The 24,970-nt window shown below is 36.8% G+C and overlaps 2 protein-coding genes across 2 annotated transcripts in view; one reads left to right on the top strand and one right to left on the bottom strand.

Annotated features, from left to right (window-relative positions):
• Positions 1 to 4,315, bottom strand: part of LOC142347908 (tyrosyl-DNA phosphodiesterase 1-like) — a 50,025-nt gene extending 45,710 nt beyond the window's left edge. Inside the window, 2 exon segments of the mRNA XM_075399071.1 lie at positions 3,903 to 4,005; positions 4,037 to 4,315. Coding sequence (XP_075255186.1) covers positions 3,903 to 4,005; positions 4,037 to 4,315 — 382 coding nt within the window.
• A 1,481-nt stretch (positions 4,316 to 5,796) lies between these two features.
• The window catches only part of LOC142347905 (uncharacterized), a 522,468-nt gene continuing 503,294 nt past the window's right edge, over positions 5,797 to 24,970 (top strand). Inside the window, exon 1 of the mRNA XM_075399067.1 lies at positions 5,797 to 5,812. The gene's annotated coding sequence lies outside the window, so the exon portion shown is untranslated. The remainder of the gene's footprint in view (positions 5,813 to 24,970) is intronic.

Raw genomic sequence — 24,970 nt, 5'->3', positions numbered from 1 at the left:
AAGACTGACTGCATATTCAAGTTTTAATATATATAGGAATTGTCAACTAAGCCTTTTTTTCACCAAAATGCATTCAATAATTCTTTATTTAGTAAAATATAATTATCTCGATACATATGTAAGAAACATTCCGTTCCTTCTGTTTTTAAATTTACAATTTCTTGAATAAATGAAAAATCAAGTCTTGCGATTATGTTGAAAAGATTTCTTACACGTTCAGTTATTAATTTTCTTACATGTGTAGTGTTTTTGTTTATTGTTTTCAATTTCTTAATTCTATGTTCTGTTGAAAGTACTGCATTCAATTCGTTATCCGATATTAATCGCGTTTTTAAATTTTTTGCTTCTGACATACTTATGTTTTTCACTAGTTGTTTCAATAGCTCATATACATGGAGCTCAAAAACTGAGAAGATTTTGAAGTTCTGCCTAATTTCTGACAAATCAACCCCCTTTTTTAATGAGAAAAATAACCGTAATATCCTGTTTTGTGCCCAATCAATTTTCTTAAGATCTGTCTTGTTGCCACAGCCGTAAACTAAGACACCATAGTGCACAATGGGCTGGACATAAGTTTTATGTAACTTCACAAGTGTTGATCGTCAAAAACATTTTTGAATTGGAACATAGCGGCTGAGACTTGAGTTAATTTGATCTTAACTTGTTTAATGTGTTCCTTAAAGTTTAGCTGGTTGTCTAAATAAACGCCTAAATATTTCAAATTTTCACTAATCTTCAACTTGTGGTTAGGTATTTCTAGATGATCACATGTGTTCTTTTCATTGGTCATCACTAAAGACGATTTTTCATCATTAATTGCTAATTTGTTTGCTGTCATCCATTCAAAAACTCTTGTTAGGCAATTTTTGTAGTTTTTGTTTCCATTTTTTAGCGATCCATAAATGTTAGTGTCTTCAGCAAATAAGGTTACTTTGTTATCATTGCAAACTGATGGAAGGTCGTTAATATATATCAAAAACAGTAGAGGACCCAGTACTGAGCCTTGTGGGACGCCACAGTTTACCAGTAGTTTATCCGATTTCTTATTTCCAATTTCAACATATTGTTTCCTATCTTCTAGAAAAGACTTCAAAATGTTGTGAGCAGGTCCGCGCAATCCATATTTGAAACATTTGGTTAGTAGGTAACTGTGATTCACTGTATCAAAAGCCTTTGTCAGATCAATGAAAGCACAGCACTTCGGTTCTTGTTTTTTCATGTTATTCCTTAAATATTCAACAACTTCCATTACAGCATCAATTGTACTTTTCTTTGATTGAAACCCCAATTGTTCTTTTGATAAAACGTCATATTTTATAAGAAAACCAATAAATCTTCTGTATAATATTTTTTCAAGAACTTTCCCGAAGACTGGCAATAGTGATATAGGTCTATAGTTCGATGGATCCAATTTGTTGACTTTGGTTTTGTAGAGAGGGAAAACTTTTTCTACTTTTAAGCATTTTGGAAAATATTGCTGTTGTAAGCATCTGTTGAATAAAATTGTTAGTGGTTCACAAACTGCATGATTTAGTGACTTTAGAAGAACATTACTTGATTTGTAGCAATCAGTTGATTTTTTGCTTTTCAAATTTTCAATGATATTGAACACTTATGTGCTTGACGTCTTTTCGAGAACTATACTGCTTTGAATGGTTTTCACTGTCTTCAGGTAATCAACTTCTTTGTGACGTTTTTCTAATTCTCTGCCAATAGTAACAAAAAAATAATTCAACTTATCCACATCAACCTGGCAAATATGGTTTTGTTTTTCTTCTTTGATATCTTTCACTAAGGTAAAAAGTGTTTTCGAGTTTTTCTGACTGCTTACTTTTTGCTAAAAAAAGTTTGTTTTATGCAACCTGCATAGAGCTTTAAGTCTATTACTCAGCACACGATGTTGTTCTTTCACTTCCGCTCTGCCTGTTGCAATGTAATTCTGCCAAAGTTTACGTTTCTTTGTAGCCAAATTCTTCACATGATTGTTGACCCATTGTTTATCCCTTTTAAAATTGTTAGTGGTTACTTCCTTAGCGGGAATAATTTTTTCTTTCGCTTCATAAACAATTTCTTGAATTAAAGAAAAACACTCATCAATTGCTACAATTTCCAAATCATTTTTTATTTTTCTGCAGTTTTTGAAAACTTCAAAATTGACATCTATTCTAACTTCCTCGTCAGACAGTTTGTGTAGCTGATTCAAAACGAAGGTTTTTTCTTCATTTTTTTCCAAAAACAATTTTAGAGAAGTAAAGATAACAGTATAGTGGTCAGTTAGGTCGCTTTTGATAATTTTAGTTTCACTTTCAATGTTTGAAAAAAACAAGTCAATTGCTGTTTTAGATTTTCTGGTTTCACGAGTACAAAACCCCTGATTAAAACAAAGTTCCAGACCTAGTAAACGACAATAATCGCAAACTTTTTCAGCGTTTCGACTTGATATTAACATGTCTACGTTAAAATCACCACAAACTATGTGTGTATAATCAAGGGTATTTAGATCAGTAAAATGAGTATCTAGTACTTCTACAAAATTATCAATTGCGTAATTGGGTGCCTTATACAGTACAGTCACATAAATTCTCTCTTTCTCTGAGTGCAATTGCGTGGTCAAAATTTGTACATGTTTGTTTGTTGTTTTCTTTACTTCGTTACTTTCAAACTTATTACCAACATAAAGAGTTACACCCCCTCCTCTCGTTTCTCTGTCACATCGAAGCAATTATCCATACCCATTTAAATTGTATGCATTTGGTGAACAATTTTCTTTGCACCATGTTTCAGTGAGAGCTATAACAGTAGGTTTGGATTGTACACTTTCAATCAAAACTTCTAGCAGTTCAAAGTTTTTGTGTATCGATCGTACATTTTGAAGAAAAATTGTAAACTCCATGAGCATTAAGAATCTTTGCGCGCTGAGATTTGATGAAGATTTACGTTCTTCAATTTTTAAGGTTTGTTATCATTTCACTTAATAAGTTTACTTTTCGAAATTTCGTCTTATCACAAAAGGATGTCAGAAATTGCGTAAGTCGCAACATCCAAATCTCTATTCTTTTTTTTTGAAAAAAATGAAGGCAGACTGCGGAAGTCGCAGTAGCTGTTTATAGTAACTGATTTGAATAAGGGTTTGCCGTTCTGGATTCTCGCGAAAGTCGCAAGACCAAATGGACTGGCTTTTAGTTTTTTCTAACGAGCAATAGAAAGAACATTTCATATATCGCACGTTAATCAGTTTTTAAACTAATTTTCACTTATTCCAATTAGCAATACATGACAAAATTCTCGACAAGTTTTCCAACGGCTTCAAGGCAGTGCAATTTGTAAATAATTGATCTTGGGGGTCTTTCCCATTACAGGCCCCCCATTATGGTATAATTATGTGGGGGGGGCTATAATGGGAAAGACCCGATCATCTCAAACTTTTCGAAAGGATTACATAACAACCTTATTGGCGTGTAGCATGTGACCTCAGCTTTACTACCTTTTGGATTGCGTTTTTGAACAATTTTACAGAACAAAACTTCCTAATTATTTCCTAGTTCAAATTTTGGACTCTAAACTTTTTCTTCCCCCTGAACACGCCCTTACAAATTGTTAAACGTCAACTTTTTCTTATTGTATTTATAGTTGCCTTTAGCAGTGGACATGCATTCCGATCTTTAAAATCATTAGACTTCATTCAGCATGGGTTAGCCCGGAATCTCTTCTGCTCAAAAAACGGGGGGGAAATACATCCCAACTGTCCTTTTTCGAACTTCAAGTTGGAGCGCAACCAATGCAGTCATCATTGATTCATTCGGCGTTGGTACGGACAAACCCAGTCTCATTTCAGGGCAATTCAGCCTAGTTGAGTGCATAAACCCCCCCCCAAAAAAAAACAAAAACAAAAAAGGACTCACGTTTATCTGCTCCTTGGCATCCATGTACTATCAGCAACTGCTGAGATCGACTCTCGGGTTTATAGTGCTTTAAGAGCCAAGGAATGCTGAACGTGTAGTTAAAATGCGCAGAGGATACCAAATTCCCATCTCGCGTTCCTCAAATTAATAGCATTGCTGTTTTCTAGTCCTTGAACTTCGGACAGGTAATAAAAATCGCCCAAAGTTGAAGTACGGGATGTTGAAGTAACTGACTCTTCAAGTTTCTGAACTTTCAAAGGCGACTCGATATTTGTTGTTTCACTTATCATACGCTTGTTGGTAACTTCAGGGGGGTAACTGAATTCTTGAAAATGCGAAGGATTTTTCCTATAACAATCTTTTCCGTATTTACAAACACGAAGATTGGGAGTTGATCGTTCACATGCAGACATTTAAAAAATATCAAGATCATTTCCCAACTTAAAAAAGAATTAACTCGAAAAGAACAGCAAATATTTGCGCAGAGAAAAGAAAGGGTTGACTTTAGCCTTCCAGCTACACTGAATTCTTTAGCAAAGTGAAAATTTTTCAAGAGCCAAAAAAAGTAAAAACTCGCAATAGCACTTTTCTAATGACAATTAACTTCTTCTCAGAACTGCCAATTCTGCTATTATCAACGATTTAGTTTAAAATAAGCATTTAGTACAATAAGCTGATCAACTATGTATCCGACTTCATCGTCCTTGGGTGTATTTAAATTTCGGTGGAAAACCTTGGGCTTCCTTATCAGTCTATTCACTTTTGTCAAACATTTCGAATTCAGGAAGTAGTACTGGGAATGAAGTTGTTGTTGTTGTTGTTGTTGTTGTTGTTGTTGTTGTTGTTGTTGTTGTTGTTGTTGTTGTTGTTGTTGTTGTTGTTGTTGTTGTTGTTGTTGGGGATTTACAGTTTTCACTGAGGGGATTTTCGTCCCAGTCGTGGTCTTAGAAAATTGTCCTATTATTTCTGCAGATCTGACAGTCACAGCATAGATGCCAGCTACAGATGTTATTTTCGTCGAATCGCTCGTTTACAAACTTCGAAGTAGTAGTGAGAAGTAGTAGTGAGAAGTTGAACGTGTGTCATAAATATGAAGAAATAGAGAAATGTGCTTTCCTTTGTATTCCTGAAGAAACTTGTGTGCACAACAAAGCCGCTTGCTGTAAACCGAACTCACACCTAACACTAACCTTATAGGGTTATCAACAGCGTCAAAGTTTTCCAACTCTGTTAGATATAATTAGGGGTTCCAACCTCTGAGTATTGCATCTCCCAATATTTAGACGCGTTGTAGTATTCACATAAATCGAGTCCATATGTGCCATAAAACTTTTCGAAAGCGTATTACTAATTCAGCGAGGAGAAACACTACTTGTCAAATAAAATTGTACTACTCATAAATGGTCCGTCATTTGAATAATGTAAAAACTTGGAGAGCTTGTGGACATTCATCCTCACTCACTGTTATCTCGGACTACTTCAAGCTGTTTGTCCATTTTTTGAAAAGAGGTACCTTTGACTTTTGCAATTTTTCAAAACTTTGCAAAATTTTAGCAAAGTTAACAAATTTATAGGTTTTCGGGTTCATGCTTGTAAATGTTCTAGTCATATGAATTCATCAGGCAGCAGCTTCTCTACCAACTTCTTGAACGATGCATCCATGCAATTGAATGAGTAAAAAAAAAGACATGTACTCATACTGGTTTGTCCAAACACCATTACTGTTTTGTGATGTTTTCGTATGCGCTCAGATTCGCAGCACCGCCGAAATTGCATTTTGCCAATTCAGACGTTCTAGTGCCAATACTAAGAGATGAAGTTCCAGTTGGCCAATGAGCCAATAACGTTACGAGCCAATAACGTGCATAATTGTTATGTAGCCTAATTGTTGTAATAAACTTATTAAATAGTCTCCATTTTGCACCCGGGAGGCTATTTAGTGTTTCAGCTCGTGATTGTTGCTATTTACTGGGTGATAAGAGGCCGGACATTGTTTGGGTAGCCCCAATTACTGGGGATTTCAGATTCCAACGGAAGAATTTGTATCTGGGACAAACATCATCATTTGAATTTTTCTAGCATTATTTATTACTTGTCAATCCATACGAAGCCTCAGATACGTTTCACAAAAGTCAAACGTTATTTGACTTTTTCAAAAACCTCGTCTGTCCCTAGCATAGACGGTCCCATATGGCAATGAATGGTGATGGGGGCAGCCATGGAGGCTCCAGAAACATCTCCACTTCTGGTGGCCGAGACTATTATCCTTCAGTGGACGAATTGGTGGACGCAGATGACGCTGCCTTCAATAGTCTCACTGGTAAGCTGACGAAGGAGTGGCTGCTTTGCGCTCCTCAGGGATGCAGTCTAGCACCTCAAAAAATTTAAGTCTTATATTGATAATATTGATGTTATTTCTAAACAAATAAGCTCCGTGAATGATCGTGTTACTGAAAATAATCAAGTTATCATTGATAACCGGGACAAGATTTCTGAGCTATCGGAATTAAAAACCAAAGTTGACACGCTCTGTGCCGCATCCAACGTCAAGATGTCCTCCTCGTCTCGGACATTTTACCATCAAGGCTCAAACGCTGACTCGACTTTTAAAAGGCAACTCAATTTCATTGGCGTGAATGAAAATTTTGAACTTAAAAATCAAAATGAACGTCTTCTTAATGACAAAAACTCTATCGCGACAATTTGCTTCGGGAATGGTGTGGATGTGAACATAGAGGACTGCCATCGTCTTGGAAGATACACGCAAGACAAATATCGTCCTCTTCTTGTTACTTTTGCTAAGAAATGGGATGCCAGAAAGTGTAGAAGCAAAGCAATTGAAAATCGCCTCTATCAAGATAAAGGTATCCTTGTAGTGCCTGAATTGTCTTACGAAGATAGACGACAAGATAAAAAAGAACTGAAAAATTGTTACGAGATGTTGCAGAACAATGTAGATAGGTCAAGAATTAAAATTCGAAACCTCAAGCTCTTTGTCGACGGTAATGAAGTTCTCTGTGATTGACTACAATTGTGACGTATCTCAATTCCCGCTCTCTTCTATCTATTTACAAAGGAATCCCGTTAACTATCTTGATAACACTTCACAATCCCGATATAGTGTCTATATGTGAAAATTGGTTCGACGATAATTTCGTCGACAATGTTTCTTTGAGTCCTGACTATATAACAGCAACTCGAGCCGATCGCAAAACTGGTGAACACGAAGGTGTTCTCAATCTCTGCAAACACACTGTTAAATTTGAAGCACTAAAAATCTCTTGTGATTTTGCCTTTGCTGTGAAACTTCACTCAAACCAGTCATTACTTATTATTATATGTGTTTATAAATCCTCCGAGAGGCAGTCAATACAAAGGTGATTGGACTAATAATCACGCTAGCATCTATCAACCCATTTGTACTCACAATTTCAAAATTATAATCACGGGTGACTTCAACGAACGTAATGTTGATTGGAATTCCTTTAGCACAACTAATGTTGAATTTGAGGATTTCCTAGATTTTTTGATTCAATACTCAATGCATCAACTCATTTTTCCCCTACTCATTCTTCGGGCAATATACTTGATGTTGTTAAAACTAATTCGGTTGACGTATTTTTGCCTCAGAAGAGTCACATACCCGTGGCCCTCTCTCTCTCTCTCTGACCATCTTGCTGTAGTTTCCTGTGTTGATTTATCATCTGTTAGCTACAGAACTACTGCGACTCTTAGTGCACCCGCGAGGATCTCTTTCAGCAGTTTCGACAGCTTAAACTTTGCGTTGTGTTCTAACCTCTTCTCAGTTTCTATTAGCTTCCGTGAACATTATGTCGAAAATTGGTTCGCTTGTTTTGACGAAATACTTCACCAATTTCTAGAGCGCAAGCGATAAAAACGCTTTGAATTGCCTTGGTATTACAGCTCAAACACAGTACAACTCGAAAACAAAGTTAAGACAGCCTTTAAATTTTGTCGTTTACATTCTTTTCAATCTCTCCATGAAGATTTTTGCATCTCCATGTAATTTGATACCGCCTGTTTGGTCACTGAAACTGCTGAGAAGCATGAAGGTTTATCCGCGTGTTACAAGCTCATCAAAAAACACCAGCGTACTCCCATTCTAACTGAAATGACCTACAATGACGGCATACTTTGCGATCCTCAAGTTATTGTTGAAATTGTGTTTAGATTTGCAGCAAAACCTCTATGCTTTCAACTATTGAAGCTCATTGGATTTACAACGTCTGTGGCCATATTCCTTCAGCGATGGAAATATGCAGTTATTACCCCTGTCTACAAAAAACGAATGAAACGTTGTATAACTTCGTATCGCCCGATTAGCATCCTTTCAAAATTTTTACTGGTTTTTGAGAAACTGCTGTTTAAAGCTGAAACCAATTATCAAGCGAAACGTCAGTGAGAGGCATTTCTGGTTTTTGAGAGGCAGGTCCACAGTTATTAAATTACTCTTCCATCTAGAAGAAGTGAATAATTTTCTAGATTGCTCAGAATTTTTGTACAGTCTTTACCTTGACTTCAGTAAGGCATTTGATAGGTTGCCCCATTCAATCCTAGTTTGTAAACTAATTTTATTTGGTATTGGTGGTAATCTGTTACGGCTCCTGGACTCTTACCTCTCTGATCATTATCAATGTGCAAAGTCGAGGACAGTTACTCTACTTGGCAGCTGATAACCAGTGGTGTGCCTCAGGTATCTATTTTGGGCCCGCTTTTGTTTATTGCTTTTATTAATGATTTCCCGTTATGCATTTCCTCCTCAGTGTTCTTGTTTGCTGATGACAGCAAAGCTCTTATTATTGATCCTTGCATTCTACAATCTGACTTTGATGCCTGGGCAAAAAAGAATTCAATGGAGTTTAATGGGTCAAAATCAGAGCTTCTTATAATCTGCGGTATGTCTAACAATACAAAAAACTTGAAGTTCAATGATATTGCTCACTCTCCTGTTCCTCTTGTTAAAGATCTGGGTTTAAAAATTAACCATAATCTCAAATGGGATAAGCACATCTCAAAAGGAATTTCTTTTTGTTACTCTTTATTCATATCGCTTCGTAGAAATCTCCCCTCTAGTTTACTTTCCTCTTTTAAATTGTGTTTGTTCAAGTCATATATATTATCATCGATTGTTTATGCTTCGGAAGTCTGGTTGCCCTCTACCAGTGATTTGCAGAAGCTGAAAATGCTTCAGAAAAACTGCTGTATATGAATTTGCTCCGGAACTGATTACAAGGTTCGACTACTTAAGTGCAAGCTCCTACCTATATCGTGTATTCTACAATTCAGGGATCTGGTCATGCTCAATTGTACTTTGTTTGAATTTTATGACAAGCCTCTTGGTAAACTTTTTTATCTTGAGTACAAGAGTCGATTGTTACGAAGTTCCAACAGTCCAGCATTTGCTGAAAAAACACCATTAAGCAATCTACGCTGAGAAGTTTCTTCATTCGAAATGCCTTGTATGCTAACGAACTGCACAAAATTTTGTCTTTTGATGTGTTTGAGTACCTTTTTTGTTTTAGTTTAATCTAAACTCATTGATAATCAAATTAGTTAAAAATAAGTATGATGACTATCATTCTCAGAGTTTGTTCTATATTTAGTGCCGCAAAGGCAATAAACTCTTATACTAATACTACTACTACTACTACTACTACTACTACTACTACTACTACTACTACTACTACTACTACTACTACTACTACTACTGCTACTACTACTACTACTACTACTACTACTACTACTACTACTACTACTACTACTACTACTACTACTACTACTACTACTACTACTACTACTACTACTACTACTACTACTGTTTCAACACTTTAATTCCAAATATGAAATAAAGGCACGGTTGGCAACAAATACAAACAAAACAAGAAGAGTTATTTGTTTGGTTATTCTGTGAAGTGCTGTACGACGAAATTGTTGAAGGCATTCTTTGACCCGGTTGCTGCTTTCTCCTGCAATCTGGTGAACGATACTTTGTTTCGTACACAGTCTCCTTCGATTTGACTCATCCACGTTTTCCGTTGCCCCCCAGGAGCGCGTCTAGCATGGACGTATTGATCGGGCGGGTCCCAATCGAAGGCACTGCGGGCTAATCTTCCTGGTTCCATTCTCTGGATGTGTCCGTACCATTTTATCCGTTTGAGCATGATCATCGTGGATAGTTGGGGCATTCGTGATCTTGACATAATTTCTTCGTTCGTTGCTTTCTCCAGATATGACACACGTAGAATTCTCCGAAGACAACCATAGTGGAAACTCTCAAGTTTTCTTTCCATTAATTTCGAAAGAGTCCAAGTCTCTGAGCTGTACAGCACGGCTGATAAAACGAGTGCTTTGTACAAATTGCACTTGAGGTGCACGCTGAGCTGCTTGCTCTTCCAGAGATTTTGGAAGTTAGCAAACCGTTGTCTACCTTCTGCAAGTTTGCAATTGACTTCCTGCAGGTCTCCATGCTTGAGGCTGACATATGATCCGAGATACTTGAACGCTTCTATGTTTTCAAACTCGTTTCCGAGAACATCTTGTACTTTGCAGGAAAACACGCGTGTGGCAACTGCTTTAGGTTTGCCACAGTATCTCGATTGGTGAACTTTTCGGCCATTGACTGTTTTGAACTTTCTTTCACACTTGTCACAGGTAAGGCTCGCCTCTAGTTGCTCGAACTTTGACTTGTCGACGACATTCTTTGACAAACCGGCTTTGCAGAATCTTGTTTGGTGCACTTTGCGTCCGGTAACTGTACTGAATTGCCGCTGACAATTCTGACATCTTAAAGACTCTTGGTCAGCCACCACTGACCGACTCTCATTTTCTAGCGACTCTGAATCTGCTACCGCAGATTGTTGTTGTGAAGCTACCAACGCTGGCTTAGCCACCGCTAAGCTTTTCAATCTTAGCTTCCGGCCATCTTGTGTTTCGAACCAGCCCGCTTTCTTTTTCGTTCCCAGCAGCACCTCCGTGCTGATGGTTAGTCGTGACAGGCTAGATGTCTCTGCCAGGAGTCCTAGTTTGCCTTTGTGTGTTCCAGTGAGTATCTCCACGTTCTGTTGGATACTAGGCACTGCAACAACATTTGGGATGTCGCATTTTACGCCCATATTCTTTGTTTTGGCCACATTAATCTTCAGACCAGCGGCTTCCGCAAGGGCCTCGATTCGATGTAGGTTTTCTTGCACCTCATTGTCTGAGACCCCCACGAGAGCAACATCATCAGCAAAATCTAAGTCAGCCACCAATCTCCCAATGTCTAATCCTCCATGCACCGAGTTAGCCAAAATGTAGTTGATGACAAGGCCGAATAGGATTGGGGACCACACATCACCCTGCCTAACGCCCGTTCTGACATCAAATAAGCGTCCTTTCTCACCTTCGGCTTTGACTCGACATTTGAATCCATCATAGCTGTTTCTTATGATGTTTATGACTTTTTGCGGAAGACCATAGTGTTTCATTATCTGGTACATCTGCTCACGATCGACAGAATCGAATGCCACTCGAAAGTCTATGAAACAAAAGCTAATATCCAATTGAAACGCCATTGATTTCTCTATTATTTGACGCAGGGCAAAGAGTTGATCGGCGCATCCTCTGCTTTTTCTGAAGCCGCACTGCTCTTCCCTTAAGACGCGATCCACTGAATCTTTGCATCGATTGAGAATAACGGAAGCGAACACTTTGCCTGGTACTGACAATAGAGAGATCCCTCGGTGGTACTACTACTTCACACACGAGTACTACTACTACTACTACTACTACTACTACTACTACTACTACTACTACTACTACTACTACTACTACTACTACTACTACTACTACTACTACTACTACTACTACTACTACTACTACTACTACTACTACTACTACTACTACTACTACTACTACTACTACTACTACTACTACTACTACTACTTCTACTACTACTACTAGTCGTGTGTGAAGTTAACACTTTTACTACTACTACTACTACTACTAGTGGTGTGTGAAGTTAACACTTTGACGGTTCAGCGCATAGTCAATTTGTACATCCTAGAATTCATGGATTGAAGTAGCAATGGTCCAGACCAATTCATTTTTTTGAGTTTATTTTCAGTTCGGTTTTATAAATCCAGTACTAAGTAGCGTGATCTTTAGTGATTTTTGACTTCGCAAAATAATTTTGCGTTGTTGTCTGACACATTAAATATCACTGGCGATCTGTTTGATTGCATTAATAAATTCTACATTTATATCGCAATTATGATGAAAGGAGAACCACATTGTTTCAAGCAACGCATCGAAGAGCAAAGAACAGCTGCATGGCTTGTGTTCTTCCAGTTTATTAGTAACTGAATTTTGTTGCATGATGTCATTGTCGATAATAGGTTGAATGTTTGACTAAAGGTTTGGAAAAGGCCAATTATGTGGACACCATCGCGCCTGAGCAGTTCTGATTTCGAAGACCTGCGGTAACACTTTAATTTTGTCTGTCATCACATTTTAATGAAGTGCCACTGTGAAAACAGTTATGACAGAAATGATTGTCCATCCACTCCATTTTCTGAAAAAATTATCGATTAGTGATTGTTTTAATGAGAACATCGTGATGCATTAATCCATTTTTTATCAAGTGCAGACTGGGGTTAAAACTGAAGACTCCGTTATCTTATACGATTAAAAATATTTTTTATTCGATTTTTGTACAACGTAAACGCGTATCTTTTTCAATTGATCAAATTTAACCAATTGGTAAAATGCCATAAGCATCATGGAGTCAACAAAGTTTTGAGTTTGATTATTGATTGGCTGACATTTGAAAATTCGGATGACTTCCTTGTAAAACCGTAGCAGACGGCTATAGATAATATGATTATACTGCATAGTCCTTCCCAGAAGATCAGCAAATTGAAAGTTGTTCTTTTTGTTGAAGATATGTAACCAGTGGGTTCCAGAGTATTTGGAAATTGATGCATATAGAGTTGCAAAACAATTGGACTAAATTTTTTGAACATTAATCAGCGGCAAATACTCCACAAGTGGAACACTTTAGGTGAGATTAGATTTAAGCGCTAACTCAGTAAAGTCCTCCACAATTATACATAGGCGAGATAAGTTGTAAACGAATTTGTGGTCGCCTTCTCCAGTGTTAAAATAAAAAGAGGTCTTCCTCTCTGCTTTTCACTTTGTTGCCCAATGGTCTAACAAAGGTTAGTTTAACTGAAATTGAAATATTTGTCAAATCAAAGAGGATGAAATCATGCCCAGCCTACTTGGATGACGTTTAAAAAAACTAATATAAAATGATCCTGGTACTCATTAATGGGAGTACAACGTACGCTTTCAACATTAAAGAGTTGATTGGACTAATATTCACGCTAGCATCCATCAACCCATTTGTACTCACAATTTCAAAATTATAATCACGCGTGACTTCAACGAACGTAATGTTGATTGGAAATCCTTTAGCACAACTAATGTTGAATTTGAAGATTTCCTAGATTTTATGATTCAATACTCAATGCATCTACTCATTTTTCCCCTACTCATTCTTCGGGCATTATACTTGATGTTGTTAAAACTAATTCGGTTGACGTATTTTTGTCTCAGAAGAGTCACATACCCGTGGCCCTCTCTCTCTGACCATCTTGCTGTAGTTTCCTGTGTTGATTTATCATCTGTTAGCTACAGTACTACTGCGACTCTTAGTGCACCCGCGAGGATCTCTTTCAGCAGTTTCGATAGCTTAAACTTTGCGTTGTGTTCTAACCTCTTCTCGGTTTCTATTAGCTTCGATGAACATTTTGTCAAAAATTGGTTCGCTTGTTTTGACGAAATACTCTACCAATTTCTAGAGCGCAAGCGATAAAAATGCTTTGAATTGCCTTGGTATTAAAGCTTGCACACTATGCAACCCTAAAACAAAGTTAAGACAGCCTTCAAATTTTGTCGTTTACATTCTCTTCAATCTCTCCATGAAGATTTTTGCATCTCCATGGAACTTGATACCGCCTGTTTGGTCACTGAATTTGCTGAGAAGCATGAAGGTTTATCCGCGTGTTACAAGCTCATCAAAAAACACCAGCGTACTCCCATTCTAACTGAAATGACTTACAATGACGACATACTTTGCGGTCCTCAAGTTATTGTTGATGTCTTTAAAAAATTCTTTATTAGCGTATACAATCCACTAACCAATACTGCAGTTGAATTCTGTGACTGTATGTTTAATAACGTAAATTTCGAATTAGAAAATGTCACCTCGGCCCTGAGTTTAGCGTTTATGGGAACAGGAATTGATCACATTCCTGGAAATCTGTTTAGATTTGCAGCAAAACCTCTATGCTTTCAACTATTGAAGCTCATTGGATTTATCACGTCTGCGGCCATATTCCTTCAGCGATGGAAATATGCAGTTATTACCCCTGTCTACAAAAAACGAATGAAACGTTGTATAACTTCGTATCGCCCGATTAGCATCCTTTCAAAATTTTTACTGGTTTTTGAGAAACTGCTGTTTAAAACTGAAACCAATTATCAAGCGAAACGTCAGTGAGAGGAATTTCGGGTTTTTGAGAGGCAGGTCCACAGTTTTTAAATTACTCTTCCATCTAGTTGAAGTGAATAATTTTCTAGATTGCTCAGAATTTTTGTACAGTCTTTACCTTGACTTCAGTAAGGCATTTGGTAAGTTGCCCCATTCAATCCTAGTTTGTAAACTAAGTTTATTTGGTGTTGGTGGTAATCTGTTACGGCTCCTGGACTCTTACCTCTCTGATCAATATCAATGTGCAAAGTCGAAGACAGTTACTCTACTTGGCAGCTGATAACCAGTGGTGTGCCTCAGAGATCTATTTTGGGCCCGCTTTTGCTTATTGCTTTTATTAATGATTTCCCGTTATGCATTTCCTCCTCAGTGTTCTTGTTTGCTGATGACAGCAAAGCTCTTATTATTGATCCTTGCATTCTACAATCTGACTTTGATGCCTGGGCAAAAAAATTCAATGGAGTTTAATGGGTCAAAATCAGAGCTTCTTATAATCTGCGGTATGTCTAACAATAAAAAAAATTGAAATTCAATGATATTGCTGTCTCTCCTGTTCCTCTTGTTAAAGATCTGGGTTTAAAAATTAACCATAATCTCAAATGGGATATGCACATCTCAAAAAGAATTTCTTTTTGTTACTCTTTATTCATATCGTTTCGTAGAAATCTCCCCTCTAGTTTACTTTCCTCTTTTAAATTGTGTTTGTTCAAGTCATATATATTATCATCGATTGTTTATGCTTCGGAAGTCTGGTTTCCCTCTACTAGTGATTTGCAGAAGCTGAAAATGCTTCAGAAAAAGTGATGTATATGAATTTGCTCCGGAACTGATTACAAGGATCGACTACTTAAGTGCAAGCTCCTACCTATATCGTGTTTTCTACAATTCAGGGATTTGGTCATGCTCAATCGTACTTTGTTTGAATTTTATGACAAGCCTCTTGGTAAACTTTTTTTATCTTGAGTACAAGAGTCGATTGTTACGAAGTTCCAACTATCCAACATTTGCTGAAAAAACACCATTAAGCAATCTACACAAAATAGCTTTATAAGCCGACATAGAAGCAATGTTTATTCAAGCTGTTGTCCCGAGCGATGACAGCCGACGTTTACGATTTCTCTGGCGAGAAGATCAAGAACAGAGAATAGAAGTTTATGAGTATACACGACACGTTTTTGGGGCGAATAGCTCGCCGACTTGTGGAAATTACGCTTTGCATCAAGTGGCAAAAGATTATGCAGTCAACAACGAAAGTGTTGTCAGAACGGTTCAGCGAAACTTTTACATGGAAGACTTGCTAAAGTCAGTCAGAACCCCGCAAGAAGCAATCGAAATCTACCAGAAAGTCAGAGACATCCTCATCAAAGGTGGTTTCAATTTGACAAAATGGATAACAATTGACGATGAAGTCAAGTCACAGATCCCAGAGACAGACAGGTCAACGAAAGTTGTGAAAACTTTCGAAGCAGAACCACAATCATCTTCTATCCTAGGACTCAACTGGAATGTAAACACAGATAGTCTCATAGTCTGTCGTGGAACTGGGCAAGAAGTTCCAGCAAAAATAGCTCAGAGAATTGTCCTATCGTTTGTCTCAGCAGTGTTCGACCCACTTGGGATATGTTCACCTTTCAAGATAAGAATGTGGTTCCTGCTCAAAAGCATTTGGGCAGCAATGGGACAACCGTGGGACAAAAAGTTTGTCGGCAGAACACTCAGAACTATTCAGTGATTGGTGCTCTGAATTGAGAGAAATAAGAACGATGTCAATAAATCGACTTTATTTTGAGGACGGATGCACAAACCTGAGACTTCACATCTTTACAGATGCATCAGAGGAAGTGTTGTGCATCGTGCCATATCTGCAAGACATAGCAACGTTGAAACTCACCTATGTGGTAGGGAAATGCCGTGTGGCACCAATCAGACATATGACAATACCGAAGTTAGAACTTCAAGCCGCAGTCTACGGAGTTCGGCTCAGAAAGCGGATACTCAATGAACATGATGTCAGAATTGACAAAATCTATCATTGGACCGACTCATCAACAGTGCTACAGTGGCTACAGGCAGCTCACAAGAAACAACAAGTATTCGTTGCTAACAGAGCAGCGGAAATACTGGAAAACTCATCGATGGATCAATGGAGACACGTCAAAGGTGTCGAAAACCTTGCCGACATCGGAACCCGAGGAATGTCCATCGAATGACTCAAAGAGACCCTAAGGCTAAACGGGCCGGCATGGCTCCAGGCAGATGAAGAAAAGTGGCCAAAGCAGTGGCGCCAAGAGAACGAACTCGAACCCGAGCAAGTTACGAGTACTGTAGCAACAGAAACTAAACTAGACCAAATATTTGACTGGAGACGATACAGTTCCTTCAGCCGAATTAGAAACTTCATTGCCTACTGCATGAGGTTCAAGACGAAGCAGAAGGGTACTCTCAAAGCAGAAGGATATCATCAAGCAGAGCAAATACTGTTTCGATTTGTTCAAAACGAAAGCTTCCCGAATGTTTCGAAGTCTATAGCAAACAGCAAAGAAATCTCCAAAACATTAAACATTACCAAATTGTCAACCTTCATAGAAAAAGATGGAACAATTAAAGTGAAAGGCCGACTGAAGCATTTAAACCTTGATTACAATGCAAAACACCCAATATTGTTAACAGCACAACATCCAGTTGTACAACTTCTGTTGGAGAAAGCACATCGAGACAACCTACATGAGGGTACAGAATACGTAAGAAACATGCTTCAACAAGAATACTGGATCATCGGGCTGAGGAATGCATTAAGGAAAATCAAGTCGAGATGTATCAAATGAAGACACAGAAACGCCAACCCGATTCATCCACCGATGGCAGATCTACCCCGAGAACGACTTGATGTGTTCCCATTCACTCATACCGGAGTCGACTACTTCGGAGCCTTCGATATCAAGTTCCTACGACGTACTCTGAAGAGATGGTGCTGCATCTTCACTTGCATGACAACGAGAGCAGTACACATCGAAGCCGCACAGTCATTGGACACCGAGTCATGTCTAGCTGCAGTGACAAGATTCATTGCAAGACGTGGCTACCCAAGTACCATCAACAGTAACAACGGAACAAATTTTGTTGGAGCAGCCAATGAGCTGAAATCATTCATGAACGTGTGGGACAAAGATAAGATTGAGAGTGACTTAGCACAGAAAAAGATTGTTTGGAAACTCAATTCTCCCGGAGCTCCTCACACGGAATCTGGGAAAGGCTGGTTCAAAGTTGCGAGAAGGTCATGATTGCAATCTTGGACAACAGAAGCCTCAACAACGAGGTACTCAGCACAACAATGTGTCTTGTAGAGCAGACTCTCAACGCAAGACCCCTGACCGCAGTAAGCGACGACCCTGACGATTTGACAGCGCTCGCACCAAATCATATCTTGCTAGGACAAGAGAACGCGAGTGCACCATCTATGCCATCCAGTGAACGCTACCACGACCTGTGAAAATCATTCAAAACGGCTCAAGCATATGCCGACATGATCTGGAAAAGGTGGACTCGCAAATATCTTGCACAATGGAACCAGAGATCGAAGTGGTCAAAAGAACATGTGCGAAACCTTAAAGAAGGCGAGTTAGTTTGGCTAGTAGATGACTCTCGCTGTGATTACAAACTTGGACGAATCATTGAGATCTTCACTGGCAACGACGGAGTTGTAAGATCAGCGAGAGTCAAAATGGCACATGGAGAGCTAAACCGGCCAGTCGTGAAGTTAGCGCCAGTATTCTACGATGGTGTTTCTGAGATCGAAAACAGGGCCGGCGATGTTGGCGCCACTTCAACTCAACTACAAAAGCCATCAGACAGCAAGAAATAACTTTTGAAACTGAAAAAACTTGAAATTTGTCAAAACTCAAAAATGGTCGGAACTGAAAAATTTTACAAGTTGGGTCCGAAAATCTGTACACCCCCCCGATTTTGGGAAGGCAAAACCCGAGCAACCCGAGGTTATGGCAGACGGTTAGGGTTACCTCTAAGCTACTCATGGACCCAACGAACGCTATTGCATCAGACCCACAAGTGTGGCTATTAGCACTTATATGGTGCAAAATTGGCATTTTTCGATATTTTGTTATTTATTGGCAAACTTCTTAAATTGTTTATTTTGTGATACTTTAGATTATCATTAAAGGTGAAATACCGTACATTCGAGGCATTTAATAGAGGCCACGTAATAATCATTTGTGCTTATGTCAACAAAAGTAAATATGGCAGAAATTTGACATTTAGTAGTAATGCGACAGCTTTGCATATCACAATATGAAAAACCTGACTATACTGAATTTGAGACTTTCAAAAGTTTTTTCAAAACTCTAAGTCAACTTTTGCTGTTTTAAGAATTAATATGAATGCGATGAAGGCGAGATTTTGTGGTTTTAATAGTAAAAGATTTCATTTTTTCAAAAACCTACGGGTTCGACTTCTTATACTCTTTGAGATTTGCGGTAACCAAAACGGAGAGAAAATCAATCAACAAAACACCATTAACTAGAATAACAGCCGCATTTGTCAGTTTTATTAGAGTAAATTTTTAAAGATTTTTGAAAGCCAATTTTCTATGTAATGACATCTTTGTGGCATATTTACATTTGTATTTTTTGCGACGTATCTCTTTCAAACATTGTTGCTCGTTCAGCTCTCTAAAAATTTTTTTTCGCATCAAGGATTTTGCATATGTGCAAACAAAATGTTGAACAAAAAAGTAAAACTTAAGTTCTGGGTCGAAATGTGAGCTGTGAAAAGATGTATGCAAAAGCGACAAAAGCGATTGAAAAGTTCATGCTGTAAACTTACATTTTTCGGATCCTTCTCGAAAACACTCGCACAACTAAGCAAAATCGCAGCCAAAAATGTGATTTTTTGAAAGTTTTTTTCTACCAGAGTTCAGTTTCAACACGTATTCCCGCGAAACTGATGCCTGTTATGCTGATCAAATTCGACCAGAATTTTGTAGAGTTTGTTGAGTCCCCTGAACAAATGATGATGGTGGGAATGATGCCAGAGTTTTGGTGTCTGATGTCTCAACAATTAGGACAAAAATTATTGAATCTTCAATAAGATACATTTATTTTTGGAATCTATTTGGACTATAAGACTGCCATCAAGTAAACGTAATCCTAACATGAAGCTCAGATAATCATGGTCCTGTATAAACATTACTGCAATAACACTAGTGCTTTCCGTAGAAGACTTTAAATTTCTAATGCTTGGTCGGTCTGCAAACAAGAAAACAAAATTAAAAGAATTCTGTTCGTTTATCTTTTAAATTATTTTTTCCCAAGCCTAGGTTACAAAATCGAGACAATTTCTAGCCTCTATAGCAAACACGGTCCCAAAAAGAAAAGAATAACCACTTATTTTCTTTTAAAAATTTGACTATTTTTGTCTCCATTTCCATTCTTAAAGATACAATGGCTCTCAGGCCAAAACTTCTTTTTGTAAATTTATAGGGATTTAAAAATTGAAAACCACTAAAATCTGTTTGCATACAAAATTAGCTGGATATTAAAAAGTTGAATGAATAAAAAGCTAATAAATTTTTTACTGACTTTTTTAATTTTTATAATTCTCTGTCACCTCCCGTGTGTTTTGATCACGCCCCGTTAACAAATCAACTTCATTTCTTTTATCAATATATATATATAATGAAAGTGTTCTTGAGGGCGTTTAAAATTTATCCCCACTTCACTTGGGGTAGAAAGAATAGAATCAAATTACTCCTCGTGTAATGTTCAGACAATTATGTTATAAGAGTCCTGATAGATCTTAAAACATAACTTTTAGGAAACGGCTTCTTGCAGAGAAACGTTATATGCAAGCATCTTGCATGATCTTAAAAAATGAGTTGTTATATGCAAGAACCCAACAAGATGTTACAAGTTACTCGTAGGAGTTTTTCTTCAGTAACAATTTCCGAAGAAAATTTTACCATCGAAACCTGTCTATCAATTTGAGACCCCAATTGTAATTCAAAAAAGACAGTATATTAACAATAGAAATTATCATTAAAAAACTTGCAACACAAAGCAATAGCTTTGGTTAAGTTTTAACTCGCAGAACAATTTTTTCAGACTTTTCTCTTCAAAATTAATATTGAGAAAGATAGAGCCGAGTTTTCAGGACTGAGAGAGGAAAAGTGAAGAACCAAAAATATGAATAATCACGTGGCGCGAAATGTGTAGTCTGCTACTGTGTAGTGGAGTATTGAGTCTGATTTTTTTGAAAGCGGCAAATCAGTAAAATAAATCGACAGCCTTGCATATCACAATATGAAAAACCTGACTATACGGAATTTGAGACTTTTAAGCTCAAATTAAGAAATAAGGATTTGAAGCTAATTTGGCTTTGATGTAACGGCTTTTTGCGACATGCTTGTAGTACTTAGTTTTTCGCTGTTACCCGTTCAGCTCTCTAATTTTTTTCTCAAATCAAGGATTTTGCATATGTGCAAACAAAATGTTGAAGATAAAACTAAAGCTTAAGTTCTGGGTCGAAAAGTGAGCTGTGAAAAGATGTATGCAAAAGCGACCAAAGCGATTGAAAAGTTCATGCTGTGAACTTATATTTGTCGGATCCTTCTCGAAAACACTCGCACAACTAAGCACAATCGGAGCCAAAAATGATGATTTTATGAAAGTATTTTCTACCAGAATTCAGTTTTAACACCTATTCCCGCAAAACTGAAGCCTCTTATGCTGATCAAGTTCGACCAGAATTTTGTAGGATTTGTTGAGTCCCCTGAACAAATGGTGATGGTGAGAATGATATCAGAGTTTTGGTGTCTGACGACTCAACACTGAGGACAATAATTTTTCTTCAATGAGATACGTTTACCTTTGAAATGGGCTATATATCTGCCAACAAGTAGACCTAAACTTAACATGAAACTGGGTCAACCATGGTTCTGCATAAACATTACCGCGTTAAAATTAACGCATTCTGTGGAGACCTTCAAGATTTCTTGCTTGATATGCAAAAAAGTAAACAAAATTCCAGGAATTTTGTTTGTTTTCTTACAAAATTTTTTTGTTCCGAGCCTTTGAGAAAATGAGAAAGTATCTAGCCTCTGTGGCAGACACGAAGTTTAAAAGAAAAATAATAACATTTTTTGGTTCATAAACTTGACGATTTCGTCTCTAATTCCATTCTCAGGAAAAAAAGCACTCGTGCCATAACTTCTTTAGTAAATTTATGGAGGATTTAAAAATTGAAATAGCTTTTTCTGTTTGCTTATGAAATTAGCTAGAATAAGGCCTGGAATAAAAAGCTAACGGAATTTTTTCTGAAATTCTGTTGTTTTTGATAATCTGTCCCCCTCTTGTGTGTTTTGATCACCCTCCTAAACAAATAAACTGTTGTTTTATATATATTAGCCCTATATAAAATTTGAAAGTGCACTTGGGGCGTTAAAATTCTATCTTCACTGCTTGGGTAGAATAAATTATATATACATTACTGCTCCTGTCATAATCAGAAAATTACCCTGTAAGAGTCCTGTTAGATATTACAACATAATTTTCCGCAAAATTCATTTTGCAGAAAAACGCTATTTGTAAGCATTTTGCAGGATCTTAAAAAAGATATATATGCAAGAGCCCAGTAAGATGTTACAAGTTACTCGTAGTAGTTCTTCTGTAGTAAATATGTCTGAAGAAAATTTTATCTTTAAGACCTGTCTATCAATTTGGGATACCAATTTTGCTCCAAAAAAGTATGTTATTTCAACAATAGAGAACTGTCATCATTTAAAAAGTGTCAACATAAAGTAATGACGTTGGTTAAACTTCAACACTGGACCAAAATAAAATTTTTAGATTCTTCTGTTCAGAAATATCGATACAAAAAACTGACAAGAGAAAATACAGATTATATGGTTTTGTCAATTTTACTTCATTACTAACGTAAACAGTGAGAATGATTACAGCATAGTTTTCAAGTTAGAGAAAAGGAGGAAAAATAAAGAGAAAAACAAAAAAAGAAGAAATACGGGGCCCAAAAAAAGTCTGCTACTGTCTGTTGGAATAAAATTTGTTGTTTGAAAGAGAGAAATCAAAAATGTATTGCGACAGTTTTGCATATCATATTGTAAAAAACCTGACTATTCGGAACTTGAGATATTCAAATTTTTTTAAAAAAAAATCTGAGTCAACTCTTCTCGTTTTATAGTAAAATATGAAAGCAGTGATGGCAAGATTTTGCGGTTTTTTTAGTAATAAAATCCATTTTTACAAAAATATTTGGTGCCGAGTTCTTATACTCTTTGAGAATTGTGGTCAGCAAATTGGAGAGAAAATGCATCAACAAAACACCTCTAACTAAATCAACAGCCGCCTTCTCAGTTGCAATTGAGTAACTTTTCTAAAAATTAAGAATTTGAAGCTAATTTGGCTTTGATGTAACGGCTTTTTGCAACATGCTTGTAGTAGTTAGTTTTTCGCTGTTACTCGTTCAGCTCTCTAATTTTTTTTTCTCACATCAAGGATTTTGCATTGTGCAAACGAAATGTTGAACAAAAACTAAAGTTTTTGTCCTGGGTCGAAAAGTGAGTTGTGAAACCTTGCATGGAAAAACAAAAAAAAACTATTGAAAAGTTCATGCTGTAAACTTATAATTATCGAATCTTTCATGAAAACACCAGCACCCTTAAGCGCATTTGCAGCCAAATATGTGAAAGTATGGAAATTTTTTCTACCAAAATTCAGTTTTAAAATATCTTCCGGGATTTTGCTGCCTGGTATGTTGTTCAAGTTTGACTGAATTTTTGTAGTGTTTTTTGAGTCCTTCTGAACAAATGATGATTGTGGGAATGCTGCCAGAGTTTTGGTGTCTGACGCCTCAACAATTAGGACAAAAATTAATAAATCTTCAATAAGGTACAGTTATTTTTGAATTTTATTTGGACTATAAAGTTGCCAACAAGTAAACGTAATCTTAACATGAAGCTCAGATAATCATGGTCCTGTATAAACTTTACTGCATTAACACTAGTGCTTTCCGTAGAAGACTTTAAATTTCTAATGCTTGGTCGGTCTGCGAACAAGAAAAGAAAATTAAAGAAATTCTAATTGTTTACCTTTCAAATTATTTTTTCCCAAGCCTAGGTTACAAAATCGAGACAATTTCTAGCCTCTTTAGCAAACACGTTCCCGAAAAGAAAAAGAATAACCACTTGTTTTCTTTTAAAAACAACTAGACTATTTTTGTCTCCATTTCCTTTCTTAAAAATACAATGGCCCTCAGGCCAACGCTTCTTTTTTGTAAATTTATGGGGGATTTAAAAATTGAAAACCAATATATCTGTTTGCATACCAGCTTTGATTAAAGAGGTGAATGAATAAAAAGCTAACAAAATTTTTACTGACTTTTTTTAATTTTTATAATTCTCTGTCACCTCCCGTGTGTTTTGATCACGCCCAGTTAACAAATCAACTTCATTTATCTTATCAATATGTATAAAAAAGTGAAAGTGTACTTGAGGGCGTTAAAAATTTATCCCACTTTACTTGGGGTAGAAAGAATAGAATCAAATTACTCCTCGTGTCATGATCAGACAATTATATAATAAGAGTCCTGATAGATCTTAAAACATAACTTTTAGAAAACGGCTTCCTGCAGAGAAACGTTATATGCAAGCATCCTGCAGGATCTTAAAAAATGAGTTGTTATATGCAAGAACCCAACAAGATGTTACAAGTTACTCGTAGGAGTTGTTCTGCAGTAAAAATTACCGAAGAAAATTTTATCATCTAAAACTGTCCATCAATTTGAGACCCCAATTGTAATTCAGAAAAGATAGTATTTCAACAATAGAAATTATCATTAAAAGAACTTGCAGCACAAAGCAATAGCTTTGGCTAAGTTTTAACTCGCAGAACCTTTTTTTTCAGATTTTTCTCTTCAAAATTATTGATACAAATAATTGACAAGAACAGATACAGATTTTACGTTTCTGCTACCTTTAATTCAATATTAACATAAATATTGAGAAAGATAAAGCTGAGTTTTCAAGACTGAGAGAGGAAAAGTGAAGAACCAAAAATATGAATAATCACGTGGAGCAAAATAAGTCTGCTACTGTGTAGTGGAGTATTGATTCTGATTTTTTTAAAAGTGGCAAATCAGTAAAGTAATGCGACAGCTTTGCATATCACAATATGAAAAACCTGACTATACTGAATTTGAGACTTTCAAAAGTTTTTTCAAAACTCTGAGTCAACTTTTTTTTGTTTTTTGCTTTAATATGAATGTCAAATCATCAATATTCTATGAAATGACATCTTTGCGGCATATTTACAGTTGTATTTTTTTTGCGACGTAGCTCTTTCAAACATTGTTGCTCGTTCTGCTCTCTGAATTGTTTTTCACATCAAAGATTTTGCATATGTGCAAACGAAAAGTTGAACAAAAAAAAACTTACGTCCTGGGTCGAATGGTGAGTTGTGAAAGCTTGTATGCAAAGGCGATGAAA

Source organism: Convolutriloba macropyga, chromosome 10 (genome assembly GCF_964194025.1).
Source record: "Convolutriloba macropyga chromosome 10, txConMacr16.3, whole genome shotgun sequence".
In the NCBI taxonomy this organism is placed as follows: Eukaryota; Metazoa; Xenacoelomorpha; order Acoela; family Convolutidae; genus Convolutriloba; species Convolutriloba macropyga.
This window is presented reverse-complemented; position numbering and strand designations above follow the sequence as displayed.